The sequence below is a fragment of the Fundulus heteroclitus genome, chromosome 1, assembly GCF_011125445.2.
Source record: "Fundulus heteroclitus isolate FHET01 chromosome 1, MU-UCD_Fhet_4.1, whole genome shotgun sequence".
In the NCBI taxonomy this organism is placed as follows: Eukaryota; Metazoa; Chordata; class Actinopteri; order Cyprinodontiformes; family Fundulidae; genus Fundulus; species Fundulus heteroclitus.
In genome coordinates this window covers 33727211-33754712 of record NC_046361.1, presented here as the reverse complement: position 1 = coordinate 33754712, position 27502 = coordinate 33727211, and the positions used below count along the sequence as shown (strand labels likewise).

Here is a 27502-nt window from a genome sequence, read left to right as displayed (position 1 = left end):
CTTGCTGGAGCCATAGATTAAATCTTTGTTCAACTATTTTAATAATGGGGTTAAAATTTTCAATTGATCTTATATTTTGATCTTTAATTATTGTGATTCCAAGATATTTAACTTTGTCTTTTATAGGAATGTTGAGGAATGTGCCCTTTAAATCAGATTTAATGGAAAGTATTTCACATTTGCTTAGATTTAGAGTCAAACCAGAAGCTTTGGAGGTGTTGATGATTTCAATAGAGTTTTTTATTTCACATTTATTCTTTAAAAAAAGTGCAGTGTCATCCGCAAGCTGGGAAATTACGATATTTCTGTTTGCAACATTAATCCCTGTAATTTTTTCCTTGATTTTAAATGAAAGGATTTGCATGGCCAGAATAAATAGATATGGGGAGACTGGACACCCTTGTCTAAGACCTCTTTTCAAATAAAATCTTTTAGAGCAGCCATGTGACAATTTTACAGATGCATTACAATTCCTGTATAACATTTGACAACTTTTAATTAAGACTTGTCCGTATCCGAATACTTCTAATGCTTTAAACAAAAATGTATGTTCAACTGTGTCAAAGGCTTTAAAGAAATCTAGAAATAATATGAGACCATCCCCCTCTACTAAATCTGAATAATCTAGCAGATCCAATATAAGTCTGATATTATTAGTTATATGTCTACCTGGTATGAATCCAGACTGAGTTTCATCAACCACTTCTTCAAGAGTATTCTTAATTTTTGTAGCAATACAGCCTGCAATAATTTTATTGTCATTTTGTAGTAATGTAATTGGTCGCCAGTTATCCAGAAGAAGCTTGTCTTTTTGTGGTTTAGGGATCAGTGTAATCAGACCTTGGGTCATTGTTGGTGGGAGTGATCCAGAATTGAAACTTTCAAGATAAACTTGATGTAAAAATGGCGATAGATGTTCTGAAAACTTTCTATAAAATTCTGTATTAAGGCCATCAGTCCCCGGTGATTTATTTAATTTTAATTTATTGATGGATTTTTGGATGTCTTCAAGTGTAATCAAGGAATCACATTGTTCTTTATTATTTTTGCTAAATTGTTGCATTTTATTCAGAGAGTTAATATATTGTGTGATAGTTTCATCAGAACATTTTGATTGATAAAGTTCTTGGAAAAAAGTCTCGCAATAAGAAGAGATTTGAACAGGGTCTTCACAGATGTTATTATTGATTTGAAGTTTCACAATATTGTTAGATATTTGGTGTTTTTTTTTCTAATCTAAAAAAATAAGACAAGTTTTTTTCTCCTTCTTCTAACCATTTCTGTCTTGACCTGATGTACGCCCCTTTAGTTTTGGAAATGTAAATCTTGTCCAGGTTCAGCTGTAAATGGTTTAATCTAATCTTTTGTTCTTCAGATAAATTTTCTGGCAGAACATTGTTCAGTAAGATAATTTCTTTTACTACTTCTGATTCTACTTTTCTTTTTCTTTTAGCAATCTCAGCTCCAGTTTTCATTAACATTTTTCGAAGTTCATATTTTTGGAGTTCCCAATTTTTACTAAATTCCTTCTGACTTTGAGCTGTATTCCAATACTTTATAATTGTTTGTTTCATGTTTTCTTCTACTGTTTTATTTTCTAACAATAAAGAGTTGAATATTCAGTAAGCTGTAATTTAATTTCTTCCAAACTGGTTTAATTTAGTTTTTTCAATTAAAATAAGCTTATGGTCTGATAAAGGGGCTGGAAGAATCTCTGACTTAATTTCATCAGCTATTAAATCAGATACAAGCCAGAAATCAATTCTTGATTTAAATGTGCCTGTTTTGTTTTGCCACGTAAATACAACTTTGGAATAATTTTTTTGTCTCCATACATCAGTCAGGCCAAAGGTTGACATAAAGTTTTCTAGAACTGTGTTTGGATTTGTATTAGCTTTTGGAGGAAATCTATCTAAAGTATCATTAAGAGTTAAATTGAAGTCCCCACCGATAATATTATTCATATTATGATATTTTCCCAATAAATGATTTACCCCGTTACTCAATCTATCATAAAGTTGCATATTTTCTGCTTTGGTATTGTACCCATATATCGAACACAACAAAAACATTTCTTCATTTATTAATACAACTAATAAAACAAAATGCCCACATGTATCTAAGAGTGAACATAAAACATCTCCCCTGAAGTTGTTTCGTAATATTGCCACTCCTGCTGATTAAGTAGTGCCATGTGCCAGCCATATTTCGTCCCCCCACTGACTTTTCCAGAATTTGGTATCATTTGCAGTTGAATGAGTTTCTTGGATAAAACAGAAATCCGCTTTAAAATTTTTAATGTATAAAAAAAGTTGCCTTTCTTTTAGTTTTGTTCCTTAACCCTCAAGCATTGAGTGAAATCAGTGGCGGCTGGTGCTAAAAAAACTGAGGGGGGCGCACACAAACAAACAAATGAAAAACAAACAAAACAAATCTTAAAAAATAACTATTTGAACATGAATTTTGCCCTCCTTTCCTTCTGCCCAGCAAATTTCTCAATTATATTCTTAATTGTTAAAGTCAGTCATCTCTGTGACTAGTCTTTTCTCCATTGACAACATGGCCAATGCATTCAGCCTGTCCTGAGTCATTGAGTTTCTCAGAAAAGTCTTGATTCTTTTTTCAGAGTTGAAAAGCATCTTTCAGCTTCTGCTGTGGTCGTGGGTGTGGTGATGAAGATCTTCAAGAGCGTGACAGTTTCTGAAAAGACTTCTTCTAGATTGTTTTCCTGATTTTAATAACATTTGCTGCCATTTTTTAAGGCTGTGTTATGAAATATGTTACAGCATTTTTGTGGGACAAGATTATACAAAATTCAGTAACCAAATGTTTTATTCCCCATTACCCAAAAACTTCAGTACAACTTAAATAATAAAATATCTTGCTGACAAACATTATATCAACATACCTACACAGCATAGACACAACTAAAGGTATTTCTAACTACAACGCACATCTTCCTAATATATTAAATAACATTACTATAAACTAGTGTAACAGTGATTTTCCACAACAACTCACCTCTGCAGCAATCCTTTCATGGTATTCTACACTGAGTATCCGACGCTTCTTCACTGGCTGACTACTACCTACACTGCTTTTTCCAACCATGGAGTGGAGAGATCACTTGCCTGCTGCTGAATTTGTAAATTAAGACGATCCGGTCCAAGCTCCTTTATCCTGTTTTTTTTCTTCAAGTGAACGCTTTGTAAAAGCATTTTTATGTAAAGACAAAACAGAATTTTCTCTCATTTTGAAACTACTCCACTTTGCAAGCGTAAACGTGAATCAACCTAACAAACTGCAGCTGCGCAATTGAGTCGAATCCGGGATTGTCCAATCACACAATGTTTTAAAAAAAATTAGCCAGTACTGACACAACAGAATGGGTGTGTCCGGGACGCAGAGCGGTGCGCCCTGTGGAAAACCCTAAATAACCAATTAAAAGTCAGCCTCAGATCACGTGCTTGCCCAAGTTGCTGCGCCTACATTCATTCTCATTAGACCGGCGCCCTGCACATAGGAAAGGAAGTGTGCACAATGTGAGCAATTAAATAGAATTATGTATTTACAATTTTAATAAATTCTAACATGTCTATTGGACACACAGTATGAATAAATACATTTTTAAGTACTTTGCAGTTCAGAAATCATTTATTATCTAAACGATTTAAAGGGGGCGACGCCCGAGCACCCCCCTACTGGCCAGCCGCCACTGAGTGAAATAACTTTAAAAAAATAAATGCTACTAAGAATTGTAGCTTCTAACCCTGAAAATTGAGTTTACAGGAATATCTAACAAACTCTCCCAACAGAGAAATTACAAGAAACGGAGCTTTAACGATATTTAAATGTCATTACTTAACTGTTAGTTATGATTTTCAAGATGTATTTTAATCATCAGCAGGTTCGAGTTCTTTCCTCCTTTGTCAATGACAAAGGCTCTGGGACCGATGTAGAAGGCTGTTTTCCCTTCTTCGCGTACTTTTTTCACCAGCGGCCACAGCATGTTTCTTCTCTGACGGTCCTCTGGGAAAAAGTCCTCCTTGAAGCGCAGGTTGTTTGATTTCAGGAAAGATGACTGCTTGGCCGCCTTCCATACCGCATCCCTGTAGTGTCTCATGGAGAACTGGATAATAACTTCTCGAGGACGTCCCGTGTTTGTAACGTGACCCAGCCGGTGTACGCTGTCAATGACGTCTGGTAGTTTTTCTTTGCATTCTGGTGCTGTCTTCTGGCAAATGGAACTAACTTTGCTACGAACATCTTCTCCTTCTTCTTCATTTATTCCCGAAAGTCTCAAGTCCCACCTTCTTTTATAACGTGAAAGTTCGAGCAGCTTATTTTCCATTAGCAGCACCTTTTTTTCTGATTTTTCAACTCTCCTGACGGTTTCGGTCATCTTTTCTTGCATTTCTTTCATTTCCTCATGGATATAATCCACCGAATCTTTGAGGTCATTTATGCTTGCTTGAAGACCGTCCGCCCTCTCGTTTATCGTCAACTTTAAAGTTGCTATGATATTTTCAGCGAAGTCATGGTCTTCTATTGATTTATGACTTTTAGCCGACATCTTTGTTGGTGTATTTTCTCTGCTGATGGATTTGCGCTTACCACTTGCAGCCATTCTTTGAAGTTTTCAGGACTTCTTTTTAAAGCAACTTTAAGCACACTATTTAATGAAGGTCTCAGAATAAATGTTTCCCTGCGTTAAAGCAGTAATAACAGCTCCTTATCCAAACAATCTCGGGAGAGCTTGAAAAAAATCAACCACTCACGCCGCCATCTTGCTCGGCTCCCGCCGCCCACACCATGTTTTGTAAACGAGTCGATAAACAGCATGACCTACACGTCGCTGTTTGGTGATTTTATTAGTAGTATTTTTCCCGTTTCAGCAAAAATCTATGATGACATTTCAATTTAGGCTGACGTAAAGATGTTTTTAATGGAGTCGTTTGTGTTTCAGAGACGTGTTTCCATTGCGTTTTCGGTCAGACGTGCGTAAATTGAGGCTACACGTCTGTCATTGTTCGGATGTGATTTAGCCCTTGATGGCGGATCGTTGTGGGTAAATCTCTTGTTTGCGTTTGTTTGTTTGTGTCGTTTTCTCCAGAAAAAAGTCACCGCTCCAGATCCTGCCATGGGGGTCGCTGCCCTTTTTCTGCTCAGCAGTCTTGGCTTTGCCGTCAGTGCTCAAGGTGAGTTCAAACAGGGACACGGAGCATGCGCAACCTGCCAGTAATTCAGCTTCTTCACTAATGATTTCTAAAACACAAAATTGCAGCTCAACAATGTTCTAAACCCTCCGGAGGACCCAACATGAATTTGAAACCTGCATACATTCTCAACACAGCATTTGAAGATGGAGCCACTGTTGCATTTTCCTGTAATCCTGGCTACACACCTGCTGGAGGATCTTCAAAGATCACATGCACTGCTGGCCTGTGGAGTGCTGTGCGGCTGAGATGCGAGAGTGAATATCATCTAATTACACTTTACAATTCTACAAACAGCAGTAGCAGAATTATTTCACTGACGATTTTAACTTGTAGTACCTTCAAAAGTCAAACATCTCAGTAAATTAGATTTTACCAACCTAAAAGTGCTGCTCTATTCTATTCACTACTTTATAATTTTCCATATTTTTTCCAGATAATCTTTTCAGTAGCAATGTGCGACTAATTGCAGTTTAAGACTGTAATTGTTCTTCTTTTTGTTACAGGAAGGAACTGTGGCGCTCTTCAAGTGTATAATGGTGAAGTTGTATATATAAATGGGACTGAGTTTGGTGATACGGCTAAGGTTCAGTGTAAAAAGGGGTAAGTAGCACATTATAATTTTTGTCTTTTATAAAAAAAAAAGTGTGCCTGTTGTGCGTGTGTGTTTATATAAAAAAATATCCATTATCCACCATCCTGTAGAAGAAGGATTATTTCAGCGCAATCGCAACGGTGCGGGACGGACTTTTTTTTTTCGTAGGACCCGTATTCAGCAAAGTTTACGTAGAGTCTTGCGGTTTAGCGGCTGACCGTCAAGGGTGAATGTAAATAAACAAATTAAATAATTGAATGTGAATTAAATAATTGAATGTGTATTAAAGGCATACTATCCAACATTTTTCAGTTAATTAATGTGTTCCATACCGTTTTGGATGATTAAATGAGTCATTTCAGGTCGAACAAAGGTTTTCTCGGCCGCCCTGGTGGTCTGTGGGGGAAATACCGTACTTGCAATTGCAAGAGCCCTCGGCCCGCACCCACAGGCTCAGAAGTCTGGTGCAAGACCGCGAGAGTCGGTCTTGCTTTACGGCGAGAACTCCATGTGTTTTTGCCCTGCCATTCACTATATGCACGCGCGAAAGCAACAACAAAGAACCGCGTGTTAACATGAAATAAACATGCAAGCATATCGAGTTTTTATTATTATTAATTATCATTACTATTATTATTATTTTATTTATTTTATTCATTTATTTATTTATTTATTTTTAATGTTGGCGAGGCGGTTGCGTGAGTTTGGCGAGGCGGCTGCCTCGCCAAGATAGCGCTGCGGGAAACCCTGATGTTCATACTTTCACTGTGTTAGTCATTGTTTGTACTGCCGTTTTTTCCACTTTTCGTTGCGTTCGCCTGTCTGCTAAGCTCAAAACAACCAAAGCGCCTGGCTTGACGGAGAAACCAGAACAGCTGAGCATCTTTATGACAGTGCACTTTTACTTTCACCCTCTGGGGGAAGCCTCGCTGGAAAATCAACCCTGGTTGCATAGTATACCTTTAAAGGAATTAGATAATTGAATGTGTATAAATGAATTAAATAATTGTGAATAAATGAATTAAATAATTGAAAATGAATAAATGAATTAAGTAATTAGACATAATTAAATAATTACGATTACAAAATAAAAGATTATATCAATAATAATAATTAATATCAAAAATAATAATGATAATAATATAATATGGGTAAGGGAGGGGCTGGGTGAGGGGGTCGGAAATAGGGGGTGGGGGGGGGGCTTGATAAGTCATCCATCAACTCGATAAATTAAAATTTGACATAACATGCATCCTATGTTTTTTTTCAGTAAATAACTGCTGTTGGACACATGGCCCCACATTTTGTCTTTTTTTAAATATGTTAGAATTTAGCACGGTTTTATTTCAATGACTGTAAAGTATAAATGATTGGTATCTGTAAAACAAGCCAAAAGCATCTGTTGTTTGTCCTGGTGTGTTGTGTATTCTTTTACATTTTTTTTAGCAGGAAGTATTAGGATCTACAAAAAATCCCCATCCAAAACATCTGTTGTTATAAATGTGTGGATGATAAATTAGGTTTTGTGGATTAGTTGATGATCAACCTTCTTGGTTGTTGTATATACGTGGCAGCATTTTTTAGTTTACTGTTTCTGAATTTTCTCCCTTTTAAAAAAATATGTAAAAATTTACAATATTATGAAATACATTTTGCTGTGGCATCTGAAAATGTACCTGAAGAAAACTGCCAGGTTAAAGTTTTTGCTGTGAAATCAAAATAACTGTTCATTCTGTTTGCTTGTCGGTCAGCGTTGTTGAATTAATTTGCTAAATTAAACGTATTTGCTTTTGATTTCCCCCAAACTAATTAGTTATAATCCAGTCGGGGGATCAGCAGTAGTCAGATGTGAGGTCAAGGGATGGTCGAGCAGGCTGCCAACTTGTGAAGGTTGGTGATTCATCTCATTTTATAAGATACTGAAATGAGCTGAAACGTGTTTCAAGTCTAGGAAAAAAATAAAAGAATTTGTTTTGCAGTGGTGAAGTGTGTCATCCAAGGAGGGATTGTAAATGGTCCAGTGAAGGAGTTCTATGATTACAGAGATGTTGTGCAATACCCCTGCAGAAATAACGTGGGACTTATTAGATCAATAGAATTAACCTGCTCTGAAGACGGGAATTTCTCCCCTGCCCCTCCAAACTGTGTCGGTAGGTGTTGTTTTTAGTCTCAAGTTGTATACCCTAATTATGACTGACTGCTGTAGTTACAACAATATTTCTCTTTCCATTTGCTTTAAGGGGTTGAGTGTAAAGATCCTGTGATTGAAAATGGTCAGTACAAGAGCGGTTCTCGGCCTCCACACAGACACAATGCTAAGGTGACATACGGCTGTAAACCTGGATACACAATGGAAGGACCGTCTACCGTGACGTGCAACTTAAACAGTCAGTGGTCCCCATCGTTACCAAAATGCAATAGTAAGTCAAGCTTTTTAAATATTTAGTACATCAGAAAAGGCTAATGCAAAAAAGTTTTTTTCCCTTTATTTTTTATGACTAATATTGTTTTTTTTAATGAAAGAAAAGGTTGAATAGCAGAATCTATCCATTTGTTAAACGATTTTGTGCGGAGAGATTAGGTGGAAGCCATTTCTGCCAATTGTGCTCATTTTAATGGAACAGAACAAATTTAGGGTTTTTGCACGTTTTATCCATTGCGGATAAAACGATCACCCAAAGCATGCCCACTTATTTTTGCTCACGGAATTTAGTGCTCCTATCATTGCAAGTATTTAATTCTTTACATTGGTATAAAATAAAAACAATTACCACAACTGTTTTTGTAATTCTTTTTTTTATTCCTTGGGTAATTTACATTTGTGAATGAGAAATGTTTTGTCGACAGTAATGCAGAACACACTGCAAAAAGGGAACTAAAAGTAAGCAATAATTTCTTGAAATTAGTGTATTTTTCCTTGTTTTGAGAAGCTAAATAAGACTTTTTTTTACCAATAGAATGACTGTTTTTACTCCTAAAATAAGATGATTAGACATCTTGCACTTGAAATAAGATGGAGATTAAATGTTCCTATTTTTAGTGCAAAAATCTTATTCCATTGGCAGACAATCTTATTTACATGGACTAATCAAGGAAAAATATACTGATTTCAAGAAAATTTCCCTCACTTTTAGTTCCCCTTTTTGCAGTGCAGAGAAGGCGGAGGAGCTTTGACTTCCTGTTCCTGACGTATAGCTTTATTCGTTGTTGGGTCTAGGCAGAGAGGAGTAGGCTCGGTAGTTTTACTGAGGGGGGGAGTGGGATGGGCCTTTCCCTGTTTGGAAGAACCCAGTAAAAAAAAATTGGACCTATTTTTTTCAAGACTTTAAAGTTTAAAAGTTGAGTTTTTTGTTTTGTTTTTGCCCAATAAGGTAGTTGTTGCTTCACACACTGATCTCCGGGCTATTAAGCTTAGATCATTATTTTTAAATGTCAGAAATTATTGGTATAGTGACACTGATGTCCTCTTTTTATTATTACTTTTTGTTATCGTAGAAAACCCAACATCTACCACCACGACTGTCAGCAGTACTGCTGCCACCACTACAACAACACCCTCAGGTAAAAAGCGGGATAATTTATAGGTTCCTTGTGGGGGAAAAAAAAAGAACTCTCTTATTTGGGGATTTGACATAGATAGGATGGATGTTAGTGTGGGCTATAATGTAGCTTTAAATCTTCTCCAGAACCATTTCTACCAGAAGCTCTTGTGATCCAACAGATAAAACTACTACAGCTCAAGTTTCTGAAAGTTTATTTTTGGTTCTTACAGGAAGGTTGCAGACAGTGGTGATGCAGATAAGAGTATATTTTATTTACAATGAGAATCCTGAGTGCTTTTATTTTACGTGAACTTGTTTAATATTTATCTTCTTAGGATTTCCACCAACCTGGATTTCCATCTGGCTGTTTCATCCATATTGTCGACAGTAATGCAGAACACACTGCAAAAAGGGAACTAAAAGTAAGCAATAATTTCTTTGAAATTAGTGTATTTTTCCTTGATTTGAGAAGCTAATAAGACTTTTTTTTACCAATGGAATTACTATTTTACTCCTAAAATAAGATGATTAGACATCCTGCACTTGAAATAAGATGATGGAGATGAATTGTTCCTATTTTTAGTGCAAAAATCTTATTCCATTGGCAGATAATCTTGTTTACTTGCTTTAATCAAGGAAAAATACACTGATTTCAAGAAAATTTCCCTCACTTTTATTTCCCCTTTTTGCAGTGCAGAGAAGGCGGAGGAGCTTTGACTTCCTGTTCCTGACGTGCAGCTTTATTCGTTGTTGGGTCTAGGCAGAGAGGAGTAGGCTCGGTAGTTTTACTGAGGGGGGGGAGTGGGATGGGCCTTTCCGTTTGGAAGAACCCAGTAAAAAAATTTGGACCTATTTTTTTTCAAGACATTAAAGTTTAAAGGTTGAGTTTTTTGTTTTGTTTTTGCCCAATAAGCGTTGCTTCACACGCTGATCTCCGGGCTATTAAGCTTAGATCATTATTTTTAAATGTCAGAAATTATTGGTACAGTGACACTGATGTCCTCTTTTTATTATTACTTTTTGTTATCGTAGAAAACCCAACATCTACCACCACGACTGTCAGCAGTACTACTGCCACTACCACAACTGTCAGCAGTACTGCTGCCACCACCACAACAACACCCTCAGGTATAGAGCGGGATGATTTATAGGTTCCTTGTGGGGAAAAAAAACAAATAAGAACTCTCTTATTTGGGGATTTAATATAGATAGGATGGATGTTAGTGTGGGAGCTATAATGTAGCTTTAAATCTTCTCCAGAACCGTCTGCTACAGTATCTGTCAGAAGCTCTTGTGATCCAGATGAAACTACTACAGCTCAAGTTTCTGAAAGTTTATTTCTGGTTCTTAAAAGAATAGGGTTGGGAATTGAAAAGATTTTCACGATTCGATTCCTTTTCGATTCTCTTTTCGATTCCAATTTGGGGAAAAAAGGATAACAAACAGTTTGATGTTGAGCATCAACTTTGTTTACTTAACTATCACACGACCTTACAAACTAACAAGGTCAAGATGTCCCCAGCAAATGTGCAACTGGAGTAACATTTATATTGGTTAAATAAAAAAAGGAATATAAGAACAAACCTAAATACAGTAGATGAGTTGTTTAGAATACAAGAAAATGTAAGTTTGTTGTGACAGTTGCTTATTAATCTCTCTTTAGATAACCTCAGTCATCTAAATCTAATGGAGAAGCCATCCGTTTAATAAAAAAAAAGCATTACTGTACAATTTTGGGAAATAAACTCATCTCCCCCTAATTTGAATTAAACGAGCGTCACCTTTCTCTCGCTCCCTGAACTGCGGAGCAACTTTGTAGCATGTTTCGTTACATGCATTTTAATAGCTAGAATCATGTAAGAATTCCAGCTACTAGTAGTTCTAATTAAACATGCTACCAATGAAGGGCTGGATTAACGAGAAAGGCACACTTCCTTAATAACCCCAAAGTGAGGTAGGAAACTGGTTTATTTCCAGAAATGGCATATGATTTACTAGGAACCAGCCAGTGATGTAAAACTAGCTACTTACCACCAGAGTTGCCTTCCATGCTGGTCGTAACTTTAGCTTCTGTCCGGTAAGAATCAAAAACACGGCATTCGTTAAATTGTATGCCATGTTGTGTGCGCAGGTGTTCCTGCCTGTTGGATCTATTTCCTCCCGCGGATATAATTGCCATTTTGCAATGATTCCAAAGCACCTTGTTGCCATCGTTCTCTTCCTTAAAATGAAGCCAAACTTTCGACCGCTTCCCCCGATGGGGCGGCACTTTTTTTTTTTTTTGCTTTAAAGGTATACTATGCAACCGCCGTTGATTTTCCAGCGAGGCTCCCCCCAGAGGGCGAAAGTAAAAGTGCACTGTCGTAAATATGCTCAGCTGTTCTCCTGGTTTCTCCGTCAAGCCAGGCGCGGTTGTTTTGAGCTTAGCAGACAGGCGAACACAACAAATACAAAAGTCTAAAAAACGGCAGTACAAACAATGACTAACACAGTGAAAGTATGAGCATGCACAGAGAGAAAAACCATTCCAATGCAGTGTTTCCCCTAGGAATTTGGGACGACCGGCGGAGCGGGGGGGAGACAAGCTTTGCGCCGATGAGCGGAGCGGGGGGGGGTGGGGGGTTGACAAACTTTGCGCGAACCGGCGGATGTTCACCCGTGTACGACTCTTCTCTCTGTCCAGAGCCCTTTTCCTCTTTTTTGCCTGCTCCGACATGGGCTTTTGCTGTTTTGTCGCTGGTTCCGCCATGATAACTGCACAAATATCGCCACTTCGCTAGCAACGAGCATGCCTTTCATAGGGGGCGTGTAGCAGTTCTCGCCGTAAAGCAAGACCGACTCTCGCAATCTTGCACGAGATTCTGAGCCTGTGGGTGCGGGCCGAGTGCTCCTGCAATTGCAAGTACGGTATTTCCCCCACAGACCACCAGGGCGGCCGAGAAAACCTTTGTTCGACCTGAAATTACTCATTTAATCATCCAAAACGGTATGGAACACATTAATTAACTGAAAAATGTTGCATAGTATGCCTTTAAGCCTGGTCACGTTATGCGCAACTTATACTAACTAGCGTATAAAACGTGGCGTAACTTGCGTAAAAAACGTTGTGCTACCGTTGTGCTGCTCAGAGCCGAGGCACGACGAAATCGAAAAGAGAATCGTTAAGCGAGCTGCCAAACGGTGCCACGGAATTGGAAAACACAAAGCCGGTTCTGAACAGGAACCGGTTTTCGATTCCCATCCCTATAAAGGAAGGTTGCAGACAGTGGTGATGCGGATAAGAGTATATTTTGTTTACAATGAGAATCCTGAGCGCTTTTATTTTACATGAACTTGTTTAGTATTTATCTTCTTGGGATTTCCACCAACCTGGATTTCCATCTGGCTGTTTTATCCATATAGTCTTGAAAGGTTCCCTCCGTTTTCTTTTTTTTACAATTCAAAAGCCAGCAACGTTTTGCTGTGTGATAAAAGCAGCCACTTTATGTCAATAGTGTTCCTATGGCTGTAATTCTGCATGTCATCTTCAACAATCAGAAGCCACTTTAGTGGGAAGGTTTCAGCACACAAGCAAGGGATTTGACTTCCATCGCACAAGAGTACATACGGTTAAATAGAAATGTAGAAATTCTAAATGAGACGAGCAATAAAAAAGGAAATGTTATAATGCTGGATTTGCCTGTTGTAAAGTGTAAAAAAAAAGCCGTAACCTAAAATTAATCTCTCTTGTCTTTGTTCTTATTTCCTGCCTGTCCATAGGCCACGGGGATTCCCTTTCACCAGCGATTATTGCTCTGATCGGTAAGTTTAGCCTGGTCCTTGAGCAGTGTGTTTACAGTAAAGGGGGATAATGCGAAGCCTAATCAAAAGTAGTGTGACATCAGAAGAGCAGCGTAGCTGTAATACCACAGATTATGGAGTTTCTTGAGGGTCAAACAAACAAAACAATAACCTATAATTTCATAATTAATGAATTATCCCATTTACTGTTGGGTTTTTTTGTTTTTGTTTTGTTTTGTTTTTTTGCATTAGGCTCCTAAAACGTAAATGTACCCCTGTTTTTTTATTTTTGATTTACTTTTTATTTTTATTTTAGGTTTGTTTACACAGCAGCTGTGTAGAAATCACCAAAAGTACTGTTGGGAGATACTATTAAAGAGTAAAATATAACTTAAGATAACAAAAAAGCTATAATTGTATGTATATATTTTCATGGGAATAGGTGTGCTGCTGTAGAACGTCTCTGAATTGCTAAAAACACTTAAACACACATTGATTGTCTCTTAGAGATATTGACTTTGGGTTTGGACATGATCCTGATAAAACATTCAGCTTTGACCTGATATTTTTTTATTATTTTTTATTTTTTATTTGCTATCCTCATAAAAAGCTTCTTTATTCAGTCGTAGATGCACTTAAATAATTTAAAAGATGATATTAAGTGTTTGCTTTTCAAATAGATTAAGAGCATCTCTTCCAAACTGGTAGAACTTTTTTTTTTTTTTTTTTTTTGGAATTTCCTACCCAACTGTGCCCAGTAATGTGGGATTCTTTACACTTTTAGAAAAACTCATGCACAAAAGTAATCAAGTTCAAACATCTCAATGTCTTTCTCATCAAAACAGTTATCATAGTTATCAGCAGCTGCATCGTTGGTGTCTGGTTCTACAGAAAGAAATGGTAATTTTTAAAAATCAATGCAAACTAACACTATTTTGTCTCATGGATTCCTCATCTGTCTTATTTTGTCTCTCCTCAGCCCGGCCTTTAACAATACCAATATGTGTCTTTGCTTCCTGTCTGAGATTTCTTTCTGCTGCATGTTGGAGTTTTGTGCGTTTTGAAGTAGGGATGGGCATTTCAAGAAGAAATAGCATTACAATTTACTGGTAATTATTCCCATTTTTAAACCGATTTTGTCCCCTGCATCATCTTGGAGATGATGTCCATCTACTGACCTGGTAGCTTTAGTTAATAAACAGCCTTTCCTGGCATTTTGTGCTATTAATCTTTTTTGATATTTTTGCAAAATTGCTCCAAACAAACGTTGTTGGAGGCTTATGGATTAAAACACTGGTTTCTGAGTTCAAAACCCACAGATTTTACTGAACACTCAGAGCTGTAGTGACTCGTGGTGGCACAGTCGGTCTTTTTCAACAATATTATGTTAACTGACAATGTAGTGCTTTACCGCCACCTCTTGGCAGCAAGGCTTGCAACTAAGCAAAGTTAAAAAGATGTTCACTTGACGCAACAAAGTTCCTTTTTTCCTGTTTGAGTATTGTAATGTTTACTCTTGAAAGTCAATACCCATCCCTACTTTAATAATGAAACCTTTGTATGGCGTCTATTATTAGCAAAGGAGAAGAAGGTTCTCCTCTGTGGGTCAGACTGAGCTCTCTGTGTCAAATACCCCTTCTGATGCATTGCATCTCAATAAATCATAATATTATTGAAAACTTTTTTTATTTCAGTAATTGAGCTTAACTCAGATATTCTATAGATTCATAACATACAGTGATTTCCTGCATTTATAAATTAAGGAGTTTATGGATATTTGATTTCAAGTTAAAAAAAAAACGGGTAATTCTGACACTACGGGCAGGTGCCAAGGTCCTGCAGGAAAGTGAAATTAGTTTTACTATAAAGCTCATCAGTAGACGGATACATATTGCTGTATGTGTATGTGATTGCATAAAAAATTGGACTTGAGACTTGGACTTTAGTGGACCAACCCAGGCAGATGACATGGCTCCCACAATCGTCACTGATTGTAGAAACTTCCTACTGGACCTCAAGCAGCTTGGCTTCTGAGCCTCTCCACTCTTCCTCTAAACTGGAAGAGCTCAGTTTTTAATAAATATAAAGTTTTATTTTGAACTTACCTCAGGTCGGACCCTTCTGATGTCATCTTTGGCTTAGGGAGTGGCTCGGCACAAGGAATGCTACAGGTGTAACCCCTGTTGCTCCTTTAGCTCCGGCTGCAGCCTCAGTCCACAGCTTCCTAAAACCTCCACCAAACTCTTGAATTGACTCTGGTTAAAACTTTTCCTTCCACTCAATTTCCCATTCTTATGTTATAGTACTCCAAATAGCCAGCCTTTGAAGTAGTGACGTTTTGTGGCTTACCATCCTTCCTAACTGGAGGTTGCGGGAGGCTTTGTAAAGGATGTCAGTAAATTGATTTAGTGTTTGCTTCCCTACTGCAGGGTTTTATTATAACTGGAGAATTCATTTTTAATTAAATACAAGTAAACCTTTACATTGAGGGTGTGCCTGTTCAAACTTTGCCACGGGACTGAGTTTTATATAATTAAACTTTAACCAGGCTGCGGTACACTCCAGCTGTGAGCCTTAGCCAGATTATTTATTCTGGCCAAAGGTGCTGCGATTGATTCAGTCCTACTAGGGTGAATAAACATTTGTTTCATTTTGTGAAAGCAACACAGCTGGGATTGTTGTAGGGTGGTGGGGGGTGCATGGATGGCTCTGTGGTTGGCACTTTATTTGTTGGGGTGTTTTGTGATCAAAGGTGCACTGGGTGGTGGGGGTGATTCCTGTTAGCCTGTTTGGACCTCAGATTACAGGCACACAGGAGGTCTCAGCAGGATAAGCTCTTGTTACTTGGTCTGCCTTGTCATATATACATGTAACCAGAAATGTTGACCAATCATTGGTGGGTTACAGCTCTCAGAGGAGCAGTCCTATCTAATGGGCGGCAAATGATGGCGAGGATGTAGCACTCTCGGTAAGGAAATTAATATCCAAGAACACTAATGTCTAATAAAAATATGATGCCTTTTTTGGCAGATATTCTTCTTTGTATTATTTCTACCAAATGCCCTGTAAAATGTACAGATCAGCCACATCATTAAAATCAGCAGACAAAGGTTGTGCAGGCCTCCTCCTTTCTGCTGGAAGTCATACGGTCTACAGATGTATCTTAATTAACTGAAACATCATCCGAAAAAAAAAGAGCTAAGTTGAAAAAGGAAAACTCTTCATAGAGTGCTGTACTGCATGCTTTTCATTGGATTAGATACTCAGTCGATTAGCTCTGGTAAGGTGTTTTTTACTGCACTACCATCACAGAATACTGAATACAATGTACTGTAAAAACATCAGAGTTTATTCCTGTGGCTGTTTGTGTTCTTGCTTTTTACTTAACTCTCTTCCCTTTCTTTCTGTCTTGGATCTCTTCTTTGGCAGCAACCTATCCTGCTGGAAGACTTTCTTCACTCATTCAGCTCATTGTCTTCCTATATTACAGGTCTTAATTGTCAGGACAAGTACTTTGTGGTGTTTGATTACTGTTCTCTGTTTCATTTGTCTTTAGTAAACACCGTGGTCCTGTTGGTCCAAAACTGCTGTATGTAAAAGCGTTGTCTTGAGAAGAAGGACCACTCGGAGAAAGTACATGCTTCCAAAAAAAAACACCGTCTGGATGCCGGCTCCGCAGGGCAGCCAGTCTGCAATGCAGATTACATTCATTCTTGCTGGATGCTTCAAGCAGCTTGTCTGTTTAGCGGATTGAAATGTATAGCTTTGACAGGATGCTCATATCCCCTTATTTTTTCCTGTTTCGCTTGTCTGCGCATTATTAAACCGTACGTTGATCTGCAATGTTTGCACTTGAGCGCAGCTGATGCTTCAAATTCTGCTCTTTTAATACTAAGTTCACTAACATTATGCCTACACAGAATGTTTTGACCTCCATGGAGAAATCAACTGTAAAGTGTAACTGTAAACTTAACAGGAGCTTTTGTAGTTGTAGAAAAAAGACCCCTGATGGTTTAAACCACTCAGCCTTAAAGTTTCTATTTACAAACTAAACTGTAGTTTCTTTCAAATGGTTCTGAAATTAGTGCCTAACAAAAGGCGTATCGTGTATGCCTCGATGAAGGAAGCCAATCTTGGTGTTTTTTGAGTTCATACAAACTAGCCTTTAAGGTGTAACTCACCCCCATGTAAAAGCAAAATCCCGCCCCCAGACGGAGAGGTAGTTACGGCATGGTTCGGTCCTTTGAGGCGGAGGATTCCTCACCCCCTCCTCCCCGGAGGCTGATGGAGGCTTGTGGAGCCCAGTGGGTCAGAGCCTTATCAGTTTGAGCTGCTGACCCAAGGTGATGACTGAGCGATGCCCAAACCCGATGCTGCAGAGGCAATGGAGGACATGACCAATCCAGTTATTTATTATCATATTTATGTCCCGCTTTTTAATCCATGGAGGATGTAATTCGCCAGTAACACATAAAAAAAGGCAGGTAGATTTGTTTCTAGTCGCTTTTTTGAAGATAAAAAGTCGCTAGAGGATATGAAGTGTGCAACAATGCTCGTTATGGAGGCACAAGATGGAGCTTTGTTTTTGTTTTATTATTTAACAGCTGCTTTTATACCCCACAGCGGCAGAGCTGCAGACGTCCCAGTCTCAGAATTACGTCATAGCCACCAATGTTAATTTGAAATTCAATGCAAGACCACGGTTTAACCCTATAGGAGGATGCCACACTGACAAATTTAGGCACAAAATTAGGATTTCAACAAGTATGATCTAATTTATTTAAATGACCTGTAGATGTAGACAGTACTATAAGAGAACCATATTAACAGTTTATAGGGGGGGAGAAGTTGATTTGGGGGTGAGTTACGCTTTAAGGGTTTAAATCGTGTTTATAATAATAATATTAAACCCTTTCACCTTGTATTATTTTTTTTTTTTTTTTTTTAGATTTTGTGTTTTGCCTCAGTATAACGACAAATCAGGTTGTTAACAGGAAATTTCAGTTTCCTTCATGTTTGTCGTATTTGGTCAGCACATGTGATTTGTTTTAGAATCAGGCTCTAAGTATTTCCCATCATCATGAAGATTTGTAGTGAAGGTAATCTGAAAGAGGTTTGCACTAGCTATTTATTAAAATAATAATGGTAGATTTTGTATTGTGTGGAGCCAATGATCAAACTGTAGAACTTTTGTAATTAAAAGAAAGCACACACAAAAAAAGCTTGTAGTGTGTTTATTCTGCGCTGTTATTTCATGAATGGATTATCAATTTAAGGGGGGCAGTTGTTCGTCTCCCCACGTATATCTGGATAGCTATTTTCTCTTTGATACATGAACTCATATAAAACAGCCTTTTCTGATTACTCAGGCTGTCTTCCGCTCATTAAAATGAGCTTGATAATCTTAATTGTTTAAGTGTGATAAGGAAGCATAAACAGAAGAAATCTTTTTTAAGAAGAGAACAACCTTTAAAAATTAAATTTTCTTATCCTGGTGAAAAAAAAATTGAAAGTGGAAACGTTTCTTGCAAACATCCTGATGTATCTCAATAATCAAGGTAGAAATCTTCTTTTTGAGTAGATCCTCTGGACAATTTATTTATTTATTTATTTTAAACGTTTCATCTTTTCTCCAAGAGACTTCTTAAGTCTGAGGAGTTGCAGGTTTAACCTGAGTTTACCTTTAACTCATGTAGACCGAAGAAGTCTCTGGGAGAAAAGACAAAACATTTCAGCAAAGAACAACCTGTCCAGAGGGCCAACTCAATTTTTTTTATATACAATCTATAACAAAAAGTTATTTTCAGGGAAAAGGCACTACTCGATAGTTTTTTTTTTCTTTTATGATCAAGTAAATTTACGTTCATTTTCTACATAAATGATCAAATGTGTCAAACTTTTTTTTTTTTTAACTATAACTCATTTGTTTACATCTAACTCTTTACAGGGATAGTGGCAGTATGTGTGTTAACACTGAAAGCAGTAGGTAGTCAAACACAAATCAGAGGCAACAAAATATAAGTGAGCTTTCAAAACCGAGAATGTTAGTGGACAAGAATTCAAAATATCCATGCATTTAAAAAAGTTACAGCAGCATTTAACTATCCCTTATTTGTCTCTTTTTCTGTCAAGGATTCAAATTTAATCTTTTTTAGCGGTCTTGATCACTAGTTCTTCAGGGTTTTGTTAATTCTCTCAAAAACTAAAATGTTTTCCAGCAGCCAGAGAGAAAAAGATAATCTAAATGTTATCAATAGTTTTACTCAAGGAATCCAGACATGATCCTGCTATTTGTTTTAGGCATAAAACTGACCCTCAATACTGCAAGTCCAAGTGTTTTTTTTTTTTTTTAGCAGTTTTCTCTTAATTATTATAATACAGAAAAGCGGGCCTGCTGAAAAATTATGTACATTACACCCACTAAATATGTGGTCAGGGTTTTTTCTTTGTGTGTCCTCTTCATGGGATGTACCACCGGCAGATAGGTGAAGTGGCCGATATGACCAACTTCTACCAATGGCCAGAGGGAGCTGGGCTGAAAGACAGCACTGAAGCACTGATCATGGCAGCACAGGAGCAGGCCTGGAGGAATAGAGGCCCAGATCTACTGTACCAGGCAAGATCTCAGGTGTAGGCTATGCAAAGAGGCCCCAGAAACCATCCAGGAACAGGAGCTAGGAGTTATAATTACAACATTTCAGATGCAACCAGGGACTTATGTTTAAAACGGCGGTCTCAAACTCCAGTCCTCAAGGGCCGCTGTCCTGCAACTTTTAGATGCATCTCTGCTTCAAGAATCAGAATCAAGAGTCTTTATTGTCGACCCTAGTAACTCTCTTTTCAAATTACACACCCTTAGAAATTCTTATAGTGGTGTTTCGGGCTATAAGGTGAACCTGGAAAAAAGCTACATTATTTTTACCACCAATTTGATCACTCCAACCTCCAGTGCACAAGTTCATTTAAGCAGCCTATGGATGCTATAAAACACATTTGGGTATATGTACAAATTGAATTACCATCCATTGCTCTGTACGATTGAGGATGATTTATGTAGATGGGTGGGCTTGCCTCTCACCTTGATGGGAAGACTTAATTGTATAAAAATTAATATACAACCGAGGTTGCAAAATTTGTTTCACTCCCTGCCCATTCCATTGCCACAGTCCTTCAAAGCTCTCAATGGGCATGTCAGACAATTGTGAAACTGTAAGGTACCCCGGATATCCAAGATAAAGCTAACATGGGATTGTGGCTTAGGGGGACTTCGACTACCAAAGTTTAAAAACTACTATTTGGCAGCACAAATGAGGTTCACCTCATAATTTTTTTGAGGGCAGAGACAAATTGGACTGCATCCTCTGGAAGAAGGGGTCCACCGTGACTTTATTTATAAGCATCATTTGACTGTAAACAACATGACAGATAACCATATATTGAGGCATCTGATAAAAATTTGGTATGAGGTTCACAAAAGTCTTGGATTGCAGGTGGGGCTGTCACCTAGACCACCTTTAAAGGACAAAGAACTCATACCCATGTCTCTTGATAAGATTCTGGACATATGGCACCATAAGAAAATCAAACCCTTGGAGGATTGCTTCGATAAAGGACAATTCATGTCATTTGAACCTGAACCTGAAGAGGAAATATAACTTGCCTAATCAAACCTTTTTCTGTTATCTCCAAATAAGATCCTTTTTGAGAGCTAGTTTGGGTCATGAAATTAGTCTGTCTGTCATGAATGATGTTGAAAAGTTTCTTTATGTTGGGAACACACATACATTTATTTCTAAAATGCAACGCCTGTTGTTGGATGAAGGCCCAAAACCAGGTTTGCACAAGTCTAGAATTAAATCGGAGTCAGACCTCAACGTTAAAATTGATGAACAAATTTGGACAGAATATGTCAAAACAGCCTGTCAACTATTATCAACTCACAGGATAGATTGATTAACTGTAGTTTTCTACCGCAGAAAATGTACATTAATTTAAATAACCTGTCAGAAATATGCTTCAGGTGTGACACTGAGATCGGTTCCTTTTTACATTGTACCTGGCTGTGTGTGAACGTTAGGCCATTCTGGCTTGATCTCTGCTCAATTTTAACCAGGATTACTGGAATTAATGTTCCAGTGGATCCTGAACTTTGTTAACTGGGGAACTTTACAAGTATACGTCGTTTTCTAAACAATTCACAACTCAAATTCATTGAAGTTGCTCTATGTGTAGCTAAGAAGTCCATTGCAGCGTTAAGGAAATCTGACTCCCCTCTTTCCATTGGCAGGTGGTCTGTTGAGATGATCAGTCACATCCCTCTGGAAAAAATATGCTTATTGTCTCAGAAAACGACAAAAAATCTTTTTTAAAAATTTACAGCTATATTAAGATATATTGGTACATCTCTCACACCAAGTACTTAATGGAATTATTTGTATTGACCTTGTATACTGACTTTTGTTTTTTTTGGAATGAGGAGTGATTTGTCCTTTGTTGTGTTATGTTAGTATACTGATGTGTTTGTATACCTTACATATATTGAAAAAAAACCCATATATTTATGTAACCATGATGAAATTTTTGGTGAGACACCGACTCAGAGTAGGACACATGATACGCAGACACAAATCTAAGATATAAAAGCTCTATATTGCATTCCATGTTTTATAAATATTATACATCCTCCTCTACTACCCTCTCCTCTATCTCTACGGATGCAATCACACCCTTTAACAACTAATTCTAATTCTGATTTAAGCCATGTTTTTTTTTTAATAATCTTTATTAGAATATTCTTTATCATATACAAAAGGAGATAAGCACAACTTTCAATGAACAATCGCCAGAGGTTTGAATAAATATAACAATCATAAATGAAAATAATAATAATAGTAAAAATAATAATAGTAGTAATAAAGAGATTTAAGCCATGTTTCTTGAACACGTCTGATTTCCGGAGCGTAAAACGTCATTTAAATCCAACCAATAAGAACCACCGTCACGTGACATCCAACCAATGAGATCAAACCCCTGCCTTTGGGGCGGTTCGGTATAAATATCACCGCCTGGTCGGCTTCTTGCTCTGCAGTTCATCAGTTTCCTCTTCCAACAGACGCCTAACGGTCTCGCCGTGGGAGAAAACTGCTGTTTGACAACAAAAAAAAGAAGAAAAAAAAGTATTTGTCAATTTTCTCATCACTTCTTTGAAACATGGTGAGTTTTTAAAAGTGTAACGTCGTAGTCCACTTGTGTTTTATGCTGTTTTTTCTTTTTTTAGTAATTTCAGTCGAGCGTGACAGAAGTCAAACTTCGGTACGTGAAGATGAAGCTGTTACCTGTTGCTCGTTGATTAATGACTCTAAAGGAGGCAGGATATTAATTGAAGTCTGCAGGCCTCAGCCTATATTCAGGTTGAGTCATGGTGTTTCCGGTTGTTCTCTGACCTTTTCCCCCTTGACCAGCCGCGTGTGACGCATTCCTCTGTTTCAGTGCCTTTTTTGAAGAGGCCTCTGCTAAAACCAGCCTCTGCCTCTTTAAACAAAGCTTCACGGTTGAACTGGCAGCTCAACTTTCGCATTGAACCATATAATCCGCTGCGTTTTGTTCCACCACCCAGCAAAAAGTAAACCACTTATCTTGTAGTTTTTTTTTTTTTTTTTTTTTTTTTTTTTTTTTTTTTTTTTTTTTTTTTTTTTTTTTCTGCCAAGTGAGGAGCAGTCTGCACAATCTCCCTTACAACCTTGAACTGAGTGGGGATGGGAAGGAGCTTTCAGCTTAGACAAAAATGTCTCAACTGTCTCTCTGGTCTCTCCTTGCAGCGTGAGTGCATTTCTGTACACGTCGGTCAGGCTGGGGTCCAGATCGGAAACGCCTGCTGGGAGCTGTACTGCCTGGAGCATGGCATCCAGCCGGACGGGCAGATGCCCAGCGACAAGACGATCGGCGGAGGAGACGATTCCTTCAACACCTTCTTCAGCGAGACCGGAGCTGGGAAGCACGTCCCCAGAGCCGTGTTTGTGGACTTGGAGCCCTCTGTCATCGGTGAGCTACTGTAGTTTTTTTTTTAAATTAAAGATAACTGAGTCATAGTTGACTGGTCACCCGTAGAAAAAAAATGTAAACCTCTCTCCAGATGAGGTCCGCACTGGGACGTACCGCCAGCTGTTCCACCCTGAGCAGCTGATCACTGGGAAGGAAGACGCTGCCAACAACTACGCCCGTGGACACTACACCATCGGCAAGGAGGTCATTGACCTGGTGTTGGACAGGATCCGCAAACTGGTGGGTGAACCTTTAAACACAGGTCCTTGCCAAAGTCCTCATACCCTTTGAACTTTACTTAATTTATTAAATATGCTTTAGTTAAAAGATTTTATGTAACATGCTGGCATGAAGTGGCTTGAAAAGTGTGGCATCCATTTGTTTTCAGACACTTTTACTTTGACACAGTGAAATCAAATCCAATGCAAAACTGAGAGGTCAAACAAGGAAAGCATTAATCAGAGAAGCAAGCACAAGGCTTGTGGTAACTCTAGAGGAGCTGCAGAGTTCCACTCCTCAGGTGGGAGAACCCTTTGGTCAGGATGACCACAAAAACACATTTTGGCCCTGACCACAAAATCCCCAGAGTGGGATTTGAAGGTGGCAGTTTTTTTTTTCTCCAGCATAAACGCATGAAGTTGTAAAAGACTTGAGACTGAACCATGTAGCCACAGCTACAGTGGGATGGGTCATATCAGAGCATGTGTGGGTGTTGAAATGGAGTCAAAGACCCAGAATCTGATTGAGAATCTGCACTAAAATTAGAAAATTGACATTGACACTCCTCTTCCAATCTGAGCTACCTTTAGGTATTTTGCAAAGATGTTCAAAGCTGGTAGACAAATATACCCAACTGATTTGTAGCTGTGATTACAGGAAGAGGTTTCTCTACAATAGTTAGGAACTCAGGGTTGAATACAAACCAAAGAGCATGAATGCCTTTGAAAGCACCATACCTTATACAGCAATATCTCACATTTGGTTTTCATTTCTGTTACTCCAGGCTGACCAGTGCACAGGCCTGCAGGGCTTCCTGGTCTTCCACAGCTTCGGTGGAGGAACCGGTTCCGGTTTCACCTCCCTGCTGATGGAGCGTCTCTCTGTGGACTACGGCAAGAAGTCCAAGCTGGAGTTCTCCATCTACCCTGCTCCTCAGGTGTCCACCGCGGTGGTGGAGCCCTACAACTCCATCCTGACCACCCACACCACCCTGGAGCACTCCGACTGCGCCTTCATGGTGGACAACGAGGCCATCTACGACATCTGCCGCAGGAACCTGGACATCGAGCGGCCCACCTACACCAACCTGAACAGGCTGATCAGCCAGATCGTGTCCTCCATCACTGCCTCCCTGCGTTTCGACGGAGCCCTGAATGTCGACCTGACGGAGTTCCAGACCAACTTGGTGCCATACCCCCGCATCCACTTCCCTCTGGCCACCTACGCCCCGGTCATCTCCGCAGAGAAGGCGTACCACGAGCAGCTCTCGGTGGCCGAGATCACGAACGCCTGCTTCGAGCCGGCCAATCAGATGGTGAAGTGTGACCCCCGCCACGGCAAGTACATGGCCTGCTGCCTTCTGTACCGCGGCGACGTGGTGCCCAAGGACGTCAACGCCGCCATCGCCACCATCAAGACCAAGCGCTCCATCCAGTTCGTGGACTGGTGTCCCACCGGCTTCAAGGTGGGCATCAACTACCAGCCGCCCACGGTGGTCCCCGGCGGAGACCTCGCTAAGGTCCAGAGGGCCGTGTGCATGCTGAGCAACACCACCGCCATCGCAGAGGCCTGGGCCAGGCTGGACCACAAGTTTGACCTGATGTACGCCAAGAGGGCCTTCGTGCACTGGTATGTGGGCGAGGGGATGGAGGAAGGGGAGTTCTCCGAGGCCAGGGAGGACATGGCGGCTCTGGAGAAGGATTACGAGGAGGTGGGGGCTGATAGCTTGGCAGAGGAGGATGAAGGAGAAGAATATTGAACAGGAAAGTACCTGTCTGGAGTGTTTAATTTTTTTGTTTGTGTATCAAATAAAGATTTGTGGCAGCAACAAGGGTCCTTGAGGTTTTTTGTGGAAGGTAATTTAGTTAAAATTCAGAGTGTTGCAAAACGGCACTGTTGGATCCAATTATGAGGTCAATACAGTAACTCTGCAAGGTAAAATGCATCTTATTTCACCACTTGAGGGCAGTATAGTGAAACAAAGAATTTTAAACTTTATACATGCTACACAATTATCTAAAACCATGGACGTTATGACTTCCTGGTGGCCCATGACAATGAATGTACTGCTGTGGGCTGCAAAGTCTTTAGTGCACAAAGACGACTTGAGCCAAAATGTGCTGATCAGTAAATTAACTCAAATGGAGACGAAATTCCCAAAGCTTTCTTCAGACATTTAGCCTAATGACCCCTAGATGTAAAAGTGATTTTTGGAAAGTGTCCAGTAATTAATGAAACTAATGTAATTTGAGAAAGAAGCTGCACAGACGTGTATCAACAGAACAGATTTGTCCTGTGTGCACCTTAATGCTTACATCTGCCTACTTTCTTAGCCACCAACTGGGGGACAAAAAAACATTTATTTGTTAAATATTTCTATTCTAACACCAGCTCACAGTTCTCGGGTAGAACACACAATTGGCCATGTGCCCCTGCGATCCGTTCATTTCAAAGCATGTACTGTGTTTGGGTCCATGTAGTGAAATACCACTGATTTTGCTTTCTTTTAAGCAGTCGGGTAAAAAGCCTGTTCAGAAATCAGCTGTAACTGCCATGATCCACTTACTGCCATGTTTAAAATCTTGTAATCAAAGTCTTTGTACTAAAATGTATTTTTCTTTCCAATATATTCTAATTTTGTCTTTATGGATTTTACCCAGTTTTCCCTTCTCCCTGGGTGGCTTCTAATACTTAAATCTTTTTGTTGTCTGTCTTTTCTTTTTATGAGATGAGAATTAAATTATTTTAGGGACTGCTTTCCCTGCCTCCCAGAGGATAGATGCTGATGTCCCTGGTAGACAATTGTAGTCCAAATATGGAGCCCACTGTATTTTAAAATCTTGGATAAATTCTTCATCTTTAAGCAACAATGTATTGGATCTCCAGCTTTTGTTTTGTGGGGTTACTTTTTTATTTTGTTTCACCGTGTCCCGTCTACGGTGAAGCACCCTCGGTGGACCCAGCTCGTTTTACCCAGTCAGGCGACCCCCACTTATTACCTTGAATGTAGGACGCATAAAACAGACAAGTATGCTTTTAGTTATATTTTATCTACGTAAAGACAGAGAAATGGTTACAGTCACACCAACGCTGATGGGCCCCTGATCGGCAGGAAGCCTTGATTACTCATCACACAAACATTATAAAGGGATCTCGGGACACACCCATACAAGGGCGGTACACATCCAAACTGTGACATCAGCAGGGAAGCTGTGTCACCTCCGGGGTGGTATCTGATAGATATGTGCCAATCTTTGGGTCAGTGCCATCTAAGTGCGCCATGCAGTTCTGGGATAAACAGCTCGTTCCACTTGACCTCGTTGATATCCTAACAATTTATTAAGGTTAAAGAAACAGGAGCAGGATCACTGACACCAATAGGATGTATTACAGCGTCTGAAACAGCAGCAAGCTGCTGATTAAGAAACGGTCCAAACAAGAGTAGGAATGATGGACATTTGAAAAGAAAGTATTTACCTTACTGTTAGGATGAAGAGATCGCCATGCATGGCAAAGACCATAATCACTCATGTATTGTTTGACTGCATTTAATGATTGCCAACGGTGCTGAGTCCCTGTTGTATTCAACCTGTCTATTTCTTCATTTAAACCAAAGTGAAAGTCCCCTCCTAAAAATAGAGACATCCAGATGAATGAAATAGTTTGTGAAAGATTGAGGGGTCATCAACATTTGGGCCATATATACTGACAATACATAACTTTTGTTAACATAACAGATATTTCTATTACGAATCAACATTCAGGATCTATAATTTTGTCTCATATTAATTTTTGTGGATTAAAATCACTACTTCTCTTCGTCTAGAGTTAAAGCAGGTAGAAAACACATTAGGGAACTTAGTTGACTTTACAGATTATTAAACAAACAAAGAAACGTTGCTACTTTTTCTATATAAATATATTTTTTCTTATCCTGGTAAAAAACTTGGGAAGTAGAACCGTTTCCTACAAACTTCCTGCATCTCAATAATCAAGGTAGGAAAAGCTTTTTTTTTTTTCCAGTAGATCCTCTGGACAGGTTTTTCTTTGTTGAAACATTTCATCTTTTCTCCAATACACTTCTTCTGTCTGAAGAGGTACAAGTTTAA

At 38.9% G+C, this 27502-nt stretch overlaps 2 protein-coding genes across 2 annotated transcripts in view; both read left to right on the top strand.

The window, feature by feature from the left end:
• The window catches only part of LOC105935185 (complement receptor type 1), a 132585-nt gene that overhangs the window by 79233 nt on the left and 25850 nt on the right, over positions 1–27502 (top strand). Inside the window, exons 16-23 of the mRNA XM_036141486.1 lie at positions 5285–5473; positions 5723–5819; positions 7625–7701; positions 7791–7961; positions 8052–8231; positions 9307–9372; positions 10386–10481; positions 13113–13154. Coding sequence (XP_035997379.1) covers positions 5285–5473; positions 5723–5819; positions 7625–7701; positions 7791–7961; positions 8052–8231; positions 9307–9372; positions 10386–10481; positions 13113–13154 — 918 coding nt within the window. The remainder of the gene's footprint in view (positions 1–5284; positions 5474–5722; positions 5820–7624; positions 7702–7790; positions 7962–8051; positions 8232–9306; positions 9373–10385; positions 10482–13112; positions 13155–27502) is intronic.
• On the top strand, positions 22211–25222 carry LOC105935211 (tubulin alpha-1C chain). Its single transcript, XM_012875506.3, has 4 exons — positions 22211–22346; positions 22952–23174; positions 23266–23414; positions 24178–25222. The coding sequence occupies exons 1-4, from the start codon at positions 22344–22346 to the stop codon at positions 25150–25152; spliced, it is 1350 nt and encodes a 449-aa protein (XP_012730960.1). The 5' UTR covers positions 22211–22343; the 3' UTR covers positions 25153–25222.

Bases quoted from the DNA above. Each gene is read 5' to 3' on its own strand.
- LOC105935211 (XM_012875506.3), top strand. The intron at 23,175-23,265 runs GTGAGCTACTGT...ACCTCTCTCCAG, and splicing joins CTTGGAGCCCTCTGTCATCG to ATGAGGTCCGCACTGGGACG. The intron at 23,415-24,177 runs GTGGGTGAACCT...CTGTTACTCCAG, and splicing joins TGGACAGGATCCGCAAACTG to GCTGACCAGTGCACAGGCCT.